We start from the raw sequence: 13,007 nt of genomic DNA on the forward strand, positions 1-13,007 counted from the left end.
GCCTGCTTAATTTTTTGTTGCATCCTTTGGATGTCTTTATATTTCTAACCAAGATTTTTGTCAATTTTGTCCATTCTGTCAAGGTTGACGGATTGGTTTCAAAATTTGTCCGTCACACGCCACAAAGGTCCTGCAATTGGCGGAAAAACGAGTGCTGGCTAGAGCCCCGTATGTGACTCAAGAAAGAGAAACAAAATATGATACTGACCTTGTATGAAGATGGATGCCTGGAACTGTGGCGGGGGTTGTGGGGGGAGCTGGGGTTTCCGAGGGGGCAGCATGCTGGGGGGCGGCATCCGGCGTGCCTGGGCGTGGGGGTGGTGCGGGGGGTGGTGACTGGAGGGGGAGAAGTGCCCCATACCCCTGGGGGAGAAGAGAACATCACAGGTCAGCAAAGATTTACAAGCTGAGACAACATTTAATACATGCAAGTACATGTATTGCCAAATGCACTGTCAAATATACAGAGTATTGGCATTGGTTCAAAGAAAATACATCTTAAGACCACACAAATTTGATTTTAATCGTTGGTTCTTAGATTTCTACAGGAAGTCAATAAATGAAGCAGACAAAAAGAAAAAGAAAAGGAAGGCATCCAAATGCTACCATAGCAGCCATTATGTCAACATATTACTAGGCTGGCTCATAATTCAAGCAATGAATTTTAAACTCAAATCACTGCAGAAATGAAAAAAAAAACTGGACACAGTAACAACTTGTAAGACAAGGACTTTCTTCAAATGTTGGTGCCATAAATATGAGCATTTTGGGTGGATTTTGAAGCTGAATGGAACATGTACTTGTTCTATGTATAACGTTACCCACCTTTCTCTTTCATCCATGGACGGCATCTGTGGCGGGGGTGCGAGCGGACTCATGCTGTGGACGGGCGTGTTGTTGGCGGGGGACGGGTGGCTGCTGTGATTGGACGCGCCCGTCGCTGTGCCGCTGCGGCTGGAGTGCGTGCTCCCGTACATACCTGAGGAGACAAACAATGGTTACCATCTCTCAGTTTCAAGTCTGGTACATATTGAAAACATGCCGGACTTTTTTAGTCCGAAACAAGAGTTGCTGTCCCACTGCGGCTGGAGTGCGTGCTCCCGTACATGCCTGGGGAGACAAACAACCATCTCTCAGTCTCACGTCTTGTCATTTTTGGATGTTCGCCAGACTTTTAACTGCAAACTCATCTAGCAACTGTGATAGTCCACACACATTACACAAGAGCCCAAAAGAAAACTTAGCTAAGGAATGGACTACAATTTTGTACCAAATTATTGCGAGGAAGCATGATGATCTAGGAATTTTATGTTTTAATTACATGAATGTGGTCTTGACAAAGACTGGTGCTTTATGTTTTGTCAGAAATTTGGTGCACTTTCTCACTGTATTGAAATTACAGCAGTGTTTAACCCTGTTTTCAAATCGTTTGTTTGCTTGATTAATTAATTGATTTATTCAACTCATGCTCTCACTGACTGATAATATACAAAGCAATATTGATGAAATTGTCATACATGAATGAATAAAATTTCAAAGGAATATTTTTGCTTGTTTGTTTGTTTGTTTGTTTTGCCAACCTTGGTACATGTCCGACGATGTTCCAGGCATGGAGGAGTGCGGAGAGTGGCATATACAAAACAATATTGATGAAGTTTCCTATATGAAAGAAAAACAATTTCAAAGGAATATTTTTGTTTGTTTGTTTGTTTTGCATACCTTGGTACATGTCAGACGATGTTCCAGGCATGGAGGAGTGCGGAGAGTGTCCCAGCGAGCTGTCGCACGTGCTGCCTCCAAGCGGTGAGCGGTCGCCGTGCCCCACGGGGTGGATGGGCTGGATCGTCAGACATTCACTCAGCATCACCTCCGACGTCAGCTCACCCTCCAAGTTACTCGCTCGTAACTACAATTAAACGGGAGATAACCAATACAGTGTTCAAATAGGAAAATACATTAAAGAATGTTTCGATCTTAATAGAGAACACATGTTAAAGAATAGTTAACCTTTATTGTTACATCATACATATACTCTGTACGTAAGATAACGTTATCCACACATGTATTATGATCTTTAGTTAAGTTGTAGAAGACCTTACAAAAGTCTCTGTACTTTTTTGTTGTGTCAATAAAGAATCTACGATTAAAGGCAAACCAGTTAGAATATGACATAACTTAAACCACCTTGAATACATACATGTAGGTGTTTTTCTTATTCATTAATTCATTTCAGCTTTTTCTACATGATTTCATTAATTTCAGCTTTATTATAGTATGGTACATGCAAAAGGAAGAAGAAAAAACAGGAGATTTCATGATCATGATTCGTGATCATAATGAATAAGACTTAGTGGGGTCCACAAAAATCTATATTTGAGTTTGGTCATATGATACATGTAATTATGTTCAGAATCATTGCTCTTGGGTCAAAATGCAACAGGTACTTGTGTAGACTTGAACACCACACCACAGAAAATAAGAACTTGATACAACATTGTACACCAATGCACACTTAACCATAACCTTCAGTTGGAACTCTCTGTAAACACTATATGTGCACAGATTCCAAAATACAGAGACGATAAAAGGATAGAGACTACAATCCCAATGGTATAACCACTTAGAGAATGGAACAAATCGCAGCTAAACCCTAAAACTGTAATTAGCAACAAGGGACTTAATTTGCTTGTTAGTGTAATCATGCCAGTTTAGTGTAAGGTTCTTGCTGCCCAATTTAAGGTGAAGGAGAGTGTATGGAGCAGATTTGTTCATCCCTGCACTGTTGTAAGAAAGGTTAAGTCTGAGAACAGGCTATACGGTGGATTTCCAGGTGTTGGTGTAATGGGGGAGGGGGGTCGTGGGTGCAAGCCACCTGCGATGACAGACAGAGAAATGCCGGGTACAACTACGACTCCTAAAAAGGCCACAAACTTGTGCGACTTCAGCCTGTTGTAGGTTACAGTGTATGAAACGGATTTGGTAAAAGCTAAACGAAGCAGACCACACACATTTCCAGTACGGTGTCCCAAAACAGAGGTCATATGATCCATCGTTCGAAAAACATAGCCTTTACGTTGACTAACCAAGGAAGGATTTGCAAAGGCCTAGGAAAAAAAATATTGTGTTTCCTGTTTCAATCTTGAAAAAATTGGGGTTCGTTAGGTAGGGATTATCTTTTTCTTTTTTCTTTTTCCTATTAGATTGTTTCATCACTCTGGTGTCAGTTCAGCTCAAAATATTTTAATGCCTCTTGCAGGGGCCCACAAAAAAAGGCTAGGGTCGGCATTTTTTCTGGGATCGGTCGGGAAACAGGAAACAAAACTTCCTTTTTTTCCGTAGGCCCTACGGCTTCGGGGATTTCTATGCTGAAGTCTGTGACATTTTGTACTGACTTAGGTGGGCGAAGGTTTAAGTAGGGTCACTCAGGAGGTTAGAGGGAGCTTGTCTAAACTAAACCAGTATTAACCAGCTCAGAGCAGGGTCAGCCGGTGTAGTGTAGGATAGGAAGGCCACTGGTACATGATGACAGAGTAAGAGAATCTGGGTAAGACAGGGTAAGACTTGTGCACAAGCCTAATGTTACCCCAGCCCTAATTAATGATCACAGGCCTTAGGGTTAAAACCACCCAGGTGCAGGGATTTACTGTATTCACTTTGGTTGGGAACAAGGGGGGAAGAAGGAAAAGACCTTGTATTTTTACCTCAAAATGAACGTGGAACTGTCTAACCAAAGCTTGTTAGACCATACAAACTTGTGACACTATTGTAAATAAAAGAACAGCTACACAAACAAAAGAAAAGTGACTTCAGAGACTAGATAGAAAATTTAAAATGTTTCAAGTAGAATCCACTACTTTTCGTAAGTGACTGAAAAAGCAAGTCTCTCAAGTTGCCATGAAAATGTTGAAAGTTAGAAAATCAGTCCATCTTTAAACATTAGCTGAAGTGTTTTCTACTCTTGCACTGAAAGGATTTTATCCTTAAAATCGAGTTTGTGTGCCCTTAACTCCAAATACAGTCATATGGCTTGGTTCCAACAAGCCCTTTTCATGTCTTACTCCTGGCAATCCAACAGGTGGTCTTATTCTGTCTCCAACTCCTGCCAGAAATCGCCCCCACACTCTCCCTAGGCCTAGGAAAAAAAATGTTGTGTTTCTTGTTTTCCGACCGACCCTAGAAAAACCTGCCGACCCTAGCCTCTCTTTTTGGTGGATCCCTGCATGGAACATATTAAATTTTTTAGCTGATCGACCTTTTCTAGCTCCATGATCTGACACCTGAGTGATAAAACGTTGTACAATTGGTTCTACCATTGACATTGAAAACAAAAGTGTCCTCATGCAATTTTTACTTTTAAACTGTATTGTATAAGCTGGATGATAACACTGAAGTCTAAAAAAAAGAAAGAAAAAAAAGTAATTTAATTTTTTTCAGGACTGAAACAGGAAACACAACATTTTCTTTCCTAGGCCCCAAGAAAACAGTCTCAGACGGGAGCTCAGACGTGACCTTTAAGAGAGTCGTTACCTTCTTCCGTGCCTGCTGCTCCTTGGCCGTGTGCGCCTTGACGTGTTTTCGCAGCGAGCTTGGGTCCGTGTAGCGCTTGGTACACCCTGGTATCTGACACGCGTAGGGTTTCTGTCGGTGGAAAAAACAACATTTTAACAACTTCCACATGAAGTGTGGGCAAGTTGACAACAATCTCAACAGGGGATCTGTATTCTCTTTGCCAGCCTAATTCATCAGCTAGTTTCTTTCCAAAAGGAATTTTGAATGTTACAGAAACCCATTACTTGACAAAAACATAAAATATTGTTTGTTTGTTTGTTTGTTTGTTTGTTTGTTTGTTACAGGATGAAATCAACTTGACATGATGTCCCTAAAGGGACTTTGTCTAGTAGTACTATATAAGAAATGTCCTATTACAAGGTTGTTTTCTGCCCTTGATCAGATTCTGACTGAAGACAAATACACCAGTTTCAAACTGATACATTTTGCTGCTGAGAGATGAGCAAAAACAACAAGGTGACGGTATGAAACTGATGGAAGTGCGCATGCTTGTTCAGCAGAATGACTTTTGGTGTTCAACATCTACTCATTTACAGAGTACACAGGCTATAATTGGTTCAAGAACACAGTCAGAAACCTGACTCTCCCTTTTAACCACTCACCCCACCACTCATCCAACAAGTTCACATCTGGTGTCAGCAGTGAAGTTAGATTTATTACCTTCAGGAAGAAGGTTATGTTTTTGTTACCGTTTGTGTGTGTGTAATACTATGTATGTGTGTGTATTTCAACACGGTACCTAAAAAGGTCTAAATGAATTGTCTTGATATTTCATACGCAGGTAGGTCTTGATGAGACCTCAAAACGATTAGATTTTACCCCCAAAATTATCTGTACAAGCAATATTCTTTGAGGCAAACGCATACGTTTCATGCATCAAGGCGCCCTCAGGCGATATGTATTTCTTGGTTAAAGAAATAAAACAAACAAACAAACAAACCGTGTCCAGATGCGTTCTCTGGTGCTTGGCGCGGTCGGAGGAGTTACTGAAGGCCTTCTGACACCCTGCGTGCTGACACAAGTACGGCTTCTCTCCCGTGTGAGACCGCAGGTGGATCTTCAAGTTCTCAAGTCGAGAGAACGCCTTGTTACACCCTTCAAACTGCAGAGAGCAACAAAGCAGAAGATTTTTACATTTCGTAAATTGAGAAATAGCACAAGGATTGAACAGGTGGATTTTTAGGTTACATACTAAAAAAAACAGCTTGTTACACCCTTCAAACTCCAGCGATCAACATAGAAAAAGAATGTTACATTAATTTATTTTAATAAATTGAATAGCACAAGAATTGATGAGGTGAATGTTTGTGTTATCTAGTCAAGAATGTTACATTTTGCAAATTGAGAAACAGCACAATGATCAAACAGGTGGATTTTTAGGTTCTCTGGTAGAGAGAACGTCTTCTTATACCCTTTAAACTGAAGCAATCAACATGGCAGAAAAATATACTTACATTTTGTAAATAGATAAGAATACTATAATATACAGTATATCCTTGACATTTAAGTGTCAGAAAAGGTAATAAAATGCGTGTTTTATTACTAGTCTCAAATTCTGAACTAAAAAATAGATTGAAGCTCTGAGGAAAGGCAGAGAATGCAGTATGTACCATATTCTTAAAAGACTGTACAAGTATGACTCGGGGATTGAACTCCCGAATGCAAAGCGAACACTCTACACACTTTGTATCAGTACTGTATTGTTCATATCAGAGAAAAATCACAGAGATTGAATAACAGTTTCTGCAGATCACTATCTGCCTTTCTTGATAACTGGGTGACTGGGAAATGTTTCTACAGTTGACACACACCTGTGGAGTAACCTGGAAGTCCCCCAAGTTCATTACAAACTACAAAACTGACAGGCAACATTCCAGGGAGAAGATTGCGGTCAGAGGTCAACCAAACCTCGATTATTCATTTCCTAACACTGTCCGTCAGCTTATCTTGTAGAGCACTAGTGATGGGGACAGCCTTCAAACACATAGATGTCAAAAGAAGTTACGTCTTGTTGATTTCATTTTTTTTGCTTATTGGTTTGTTTGTTAGCTTGTTTGCTGGTGAATAGAACAACTGAAAACATAACATGATCATTGTCTTTTTATATAGTTGGGAAAAATCGACATACAAATCCAGTGATTTCTTCAATCTAACATAAAGTAGTTATGAAAGCTCATCTGTGTTGGTAGTTACATGTTTAAGGTTAAAACTTTCGAAAAAAAGTACTTAGTATATCTTTGAATATGGTAGGACAATGAAAGAAATATTTGTGAGCATAAGTCAAAACCTGATAAATTTTTATAAACCGGTACACTTGTATTCAAAGGTAAAACATCGCCACCGGGTAAAAAAAATGGAACAACAACAGGTTAAAGTATGGATCTAAAGGGTAGGTTAGATTGAGATGTTCTGCCATACTCTAAAGGCTGCATTGTCCTGGACAAAGACAAGATGAACGTGCATGGATTAAGGTAGGCTCTAAGGTAAACAAAACTTTTTAGCAGTATCATGACACAATAGGCATACAAAGCCCTTAAGTCGGAAGCATTCTTGTCTCTTTAGTGGCGGATCTTTTCAGAAATAGGTACCACAAGCGGCTAGTGATGTTACGCGATCCGCAGGGATCATAGAGAAGTGCACGGGAAGCAAAACTTCGATCGGGCACCGATCTGATCGTAGGCCGGTATAAACAGTCAGATGGTTCCAAACGCGGTAACCGATCCCGCCGAGGATTGATTTCGCAGGCTGCACTTCCGTTGCTTTTGTTGGAGGGTCAAACAATGCCTCCCGAGCCCGGCGCACCAGAGACAAAACTCCCGAAACCCGATACGCCGGGGCAATGATATGCATGTGTCAGCCATTCCTGGCATTTCTAGACAATTTGACATGCCGGGGAAAAACTAGATGTCCCTTCCTCCCAGCCATTTCCTTGTAGAAAACAAGGCGAGCACGTAAGTTAGGCTTGTGAGAAATCCGATCCCTGCAGCAAAAGGATTTTGTTTTAATGTTTATAGTGAAGCACATGTCACAGGACTAATCGAGTGGCGAGAAAAACAACATGCCATTAACAGGTGCGCAGCAACGAGGGACCTGCTACTTGTAGGATTCTAGGTCAGAGGTCAGCTTGCATACATTCGCAAATCTGAAGTTGCACCGAGTTAAGTTGCTGGTTCCCTGATTCTAAAAAAAAATCCTGGGCTAGAAAGTCAAAACTGGCGGAAAAAGATTTTAAAGCTGGCCATGAGAGCCCTGGTGTAGACAATGAGATGCAAGTTTTCCTCACAGCCTCCTTCTTGCTAAACTTTCACTTCAAGACGAGAAATTGGTCCGGCCTAAGCCGGCGCTAATCTAACCGGCAGTCTGGTCTTATCGTGTCACCCGGCGTAGCAAACTAACCGCCGTGGCGAGGGGAAACAATACAAGTCACGAGTCTGGAGCCCCGCAGCATTAGGAGAAAGTGCGCAGTGTTGTTGTTGGCAGGGCTTGGGCAGCGTACTGTTGCACATACCGAGTGGCCGTCTCTTGGCCAGTCAATCTGCACTAAGTGGTTTACAGGGCAGATGAACGGATGTGATGAGTGATACTGATAAACCCAGCTGTCCTTCAAACTACTGGGGATGCCAAACTTTTTTACCGGTGAAATGTTTCATGAAATAATCATAGGAAATTTTGCAATTTTTGGACAAAATTGTTTTAAAACTTGCCACTGAGAAATTTTATTTTTAAAAAATGCCTTTCTAAGCCTGGGGATGCAAAACTTTTTTCCTGATGAAAAGTTTCAAGGTATAATTATAGTACACTTTTGCAAATTAGAATTTTTGCTCATTTCAAAACTTGCCAATAAGAAGATTCACTCTTAAAAATGTATTTCTGTAATAAACCTCAAAAATATTATATTGCCCATATTTACATGCATGTGTAAAATTGTGTTACTAGGGCAGTTTTTGAGAACTGTGGCAATCTAATAATGTGTAGATATTTACATGTATGCACCTGTGTACAATGTATATGGAGCATAGCCTTGTCTTATCCTTAGTGACAGGTCGACATCTGAATTCTCGATGTCAGCATTAAGTCAGGTGCAGAATCTTAGTGTCAGTAGGTCTGGCTGAGGAATCTTGGAGCCAGGAAGTCAGGTGTGCTCCTCAGCACCTACAGGTGGCACCTGTCAGTTACCCAGACATCTGTCAGCAGGTGCCATATATAACCATGGCAGCTGCTGACAGCACACAGACAGCTGGTAGAGAAACAGACTTGTCTAGAAGTTACTGTATCCAGTGTTCTAGCCAGTGACCGTCTTTCCGTCAATTTGACAGAACTTCGCAGTTCATGACAGACAAAAATTTTGCCCAATCCTTCATCTTTGAAGGACAAAATTTGGCGTGGAAAGAGGTGTCATTCAACTAAGCTTAGTCTACTAGCTGAGGCTAAAATTTACTCCGGCCCCAAAAAGGAGGAAACAGTGTTTCAGAGGGTCAACATTAGAAATAAGAGTGTCCTGTCTGCCACTCAAAATGACATTACATCAAAAAGATTGAGATGATGGGAGAAAAGAAATCAATAAGTCATTAAAAATTGCAAGACTACAAAAAAAAAATTAAATATAGTGTATACCTCTCTGTCTGTCAGTCAGTCTGAAAGACTATCATGACTTAAACCGTGCAAAAGGAGTTGGTACAGATACAAATCAAATTTGAATAGGAACATTTTGAGTCCAGGTTTAATTTAAAACTAGATATAGCAAAATTAATATAGAAAAAAAGCTAAGACTGAGCTGGAGCCTTAATACATCTGCTTGGAGATTACACACCTCCAACCCTCCCCCCCCCACCTGTTCCAAACATCCTGAACACAGATTAACCCGGCACCGACTCCGACCCTCTTCCCTGTAGGAGCAATCAATATCCGTCGCATTCCTCCCCGTTTGTCCCAGCCGTAGTTTGAAGAGGAGGAACAATGGCGGCCATTGTGAACACCAGCAAGTCACGACAACCATGGGCAAACAGCCATGTTATCAACAACCTTTTACTTTTGTTAGGCCGAGGAAAAAAAATGTTGTGTTTCCTGTTTCCCCACCGACCCTAGAAAAAAACTACCTTCCCTAGACTTTTTTTGGGGGTGGACCCCTGCAAGGGAAAATTTGTCGAGCTGATCAACCTTTTCTAGCTCCATGATCTGACACCCGAGTTATAAAATGTTGTACAATTGGTTTTCTAACATTGACATTGAAAATAAAAGTGTTGTCATGCACATTTTACTTGTTAAACTGTATTGTATAAGTTGGACCCCTATATAGATATCACTACATTTCTAGAAAAAAAAGGTAATCCCTACCTACCTAGTACAAAATTTTGTCAGGACTGAAACAGGAAACACAACATTTTTTTTCCCAGGCCTTGGGACATTCTTCCGCCTCTTGGACCAGAAACACGCTACGTATACGCTCCCATAAAAATGTCGCTGATGAATGTTTGCACAAAACAATGCTAATGAGTGTTAGTTTGTTAGGATACTTCTTTCTTTTCCATCTTGTTCTTTCATTTCAGAAACTTCTGAAAAAAACCTGTTCTATTGTCAAATTAATTTGTGAATTGTATATTCCAGGGATATTCAGCTATGACCCCAAAACCAATAAGAAAACCACTAAGTCAATATTTGCCATGATGAAAAGTTTCTGCACTATTTGAAGTTACTATAAATAACTTGTCCAACTCTTGGCATTAACATAATTGATAATCAATGAATTACGTACGTTATACTTTTGTGTCATTGACTACCTTTGAAACAAATCATCAAAAAAAAGGTAATTGTTAGACAGAAAAATACTATATTTTCAAACAAGGAAGTTTAGACATACCCAAGACAACAAAAACTTAAATTTATGTCACTTGTATAGAAGAGAATCTTGCATGACTTGGAAAAACTCTACTCTATACACAAAAACCTCTTCGCTGGGACAGAGCCTCTTTCAAGGAAGTACAGTCCTAGAAACATGCCTCAAGTACTCTGAAGTTCAAAGTCATGAGTTGTTCAAGCAATGACTTTGACCCAGAGCAAACCATAGTACAGACATTAGCAATGCACCTCGCACACAAACAGGCCCACCCACCCCTAGCCTGCTGCCACATGGCCGAGATTCCCAAATAAACACTGCTAACACCTGGTGCTGTCGACAACCACTTGACAGGAGCTACAAGCCATGTCTGGATCCTTGAGAGGGTTTTAGAAACTCTTAAATCAGTCTCGACCCATTCCACACTCATTTAGAAGAATCCGAGCTTTAAAAAATCTTAAAGTCTCTTCTACAAAAAAGTACAATACGTGATTCACTATGCTTGACCTGACTTTTTAAATTTCAAGTCTTTCTTGCAGTTTTTCTAGATCTTGCAATCTTACAAATTTTACAGCTTGCAGGTGGCTATTGAAGTGCTTTATCAACAAATGATTCAAAACTGGAGACCAAATTATACTCCGCACAGGTTTCCTGAACAGGTCATAAAGTTGCTGCAATATTTGGTGTAAAATACAAGCTTTTGAGAGTATTTCAACAGTACCTTTGATGTAAGATAAAGAGTTTTTGAGGTTTCATATTTCATTATTATATAGCACTTTATACATGTATGGGAGGGGATTCAAATCTATAACAATAAGACAGAGTAAAATTACTACTAGGCAAAAGGAAAAAAAATCTAAGAAATCAAAAAAAATTCTGCCCCTGCCATTATTGACATACATGACATCATTGGTTGCCATTGGAAACAGCACAGGTTACCGTGGGAACATGTAAAGCCTGGCATCGGACGTTCCAGTCAGGCGGAAAATTCCATTACGCGTCGCCAATCAGATTTACCTGGGAACTTAACTCTCCCAAAGCTCTGTGGAAAGAAGCTTAGCGCTGCTCCAATCAAGCTAATTTGAAACTTTAGACCAAAGTGACAGTCTTGACACAAAGGGAAAAATCCTGCTTGTTTTACGCCGCTGTTACTCAGGCAGAAACCTCTAATCAGGACGACAATGGGACACTTTCAGGACACAGATAAACACAAATAACACTAATGGTGATCTGACAATGCTTCACTGACGCCGCTATCCAATTGTTTCATACCTCGTTATCATAACTTTCGCCCCTCGCATTCTTCTCAGGTCAAGTTACGTGTAATTAGTTTTCGAAGATTGCGTTATCCAAAAGAATGATGTTTGGATAAAAGAGGAAAAAAGAAAGACTACTCCATCAAATTCTATTTGAGGTGCATTATTCACTTTAAATCATTGGCTATTTTTGAATTGGATACAGATGAAACTTTTCAAACAGAAAGTCGACTGACGTAAAGAGGTGATCAGTTTGGACCCTACCCTCAAAATTGAGTTAAGATCAAATAAAATGACTTATAATTCTATCAAAATACTCAAACTTGCCACAAAACACCTGACAAGTCACATTGTGTTACTTTGCTCAACCTTCAGCTGACTTCTCAATGATAAAATCCCAAGCCAGAAATCTTCCAGCTTACCGGATTTTACAGCAAAGAAATTTTAACAAAACCCTGTCACTTTCTGATCTGTTTTCAGCTCTAGAACGGAAAGGATCAGGACTACAGGCTTTGGGTACCTGTTACAAATCAACCAGTCAGAGTCAGAAAAAAATTCCTGACCAAATTTTGGACTCCACAATTACTAAAATCTGCTTCACAAGATTGAAGATTCAGACTTTCTGGAGGCAATTAGGGCTTCCTCTTTCAGATATACTGCAAGAAATGTGAACAGGGTGAACACAAATTTTGGACTTTCCCTGGAAAATTTCAACCTTCCACCCTCAAAAATATTGAAAGAAACTCAGAAACTACTCTGGAGAAGGTGGGAGGAGGCATCTCAAGAATGGGGGCTGCAAATCCTTCTCCACTGTAATCACACCTAAGGCAGAATATCTTAATACCATCTATTAAGCAGGGTGCCTTACTGATCCCAAAGTGCCTGAGGGCCTTCAAGTTACAAGACTACTATTAGCTGTCTCCTAACCTTGTGAAGCAAGCTTCAGTGGCAAGAAAAGTTTGATTTGACCAAACTTCTATGTTCTCACCTTTACAAAATTTAGAACACTGGAAATATCTGTTTGGCTACTTATATCAGTTACGGTTGTAGGCAACAGGAAGACATTACCTGAGTTTTAAGATGTAAACTCCAAGAATCGAGTTTGGAGGTGTCTTATAGTTTATTTAGGTGTTCTTGTATATTTTCTTTACCCGTCAAATTAGACCCGGTGGTGCCATGTCAAAATTAAGAATGTGTCAATCAACCTGGAATTTCCTGCTAATACATTCCTTATCCACCATATGGAGTATGTCATATTTATCAACCGATTCAACAAAGGAACAAACAAACTCAGAAAGTTACTTAATAGCTGGTACTTCCTCAATGCTCCTACACATTATGTTATGATC

At 40.1% G+C, this 13,007-nt stretch overlaps 1 protein-coding gene across 1 annotated transcript in view; it reads right to left on the reverse strand.

Moving 5' to 3' along the window:
* The window catches only part of LOC109475177 (zinc finger protein GLIS3-like), a 36,178-nt gene that overhangs the window by 3,845 nt on the left and 19,326 nt on the right, over nt 1-13,007 (reverse strand). The window contains 5 exon segments of the mRNA XM_019775713.1: nt 209-363; nt 826-979; nt 1,720-1,906; nt 4,528-4,638; nt 5,510-5,671. Of these exon segments, the coding sequence (XP_019631272.1) occupies nt 209-363; nt 826-979; nt 1,720-1,906; nt 4,528-4,638; nt 5,510-5,671 (769 nt within the window).

Source organism: Branchiostoma belcheri, unplaced genomic scaffold (assembly GCF_001625305.1).
Source record: "Branchiostoma belcheri isolate BF01 breed outbred unplaced genomic scaffold, Haploidv18h27 scaffold33, whole genome shotgun sequence".
Classification (NCBI taxonomy): Eukaryota; Metazoa; Chordata; class Leptocardii; order Amphioxiformes; family Branchiostomatidae; genus Branchiostoma; species Branchiostoma belcheri.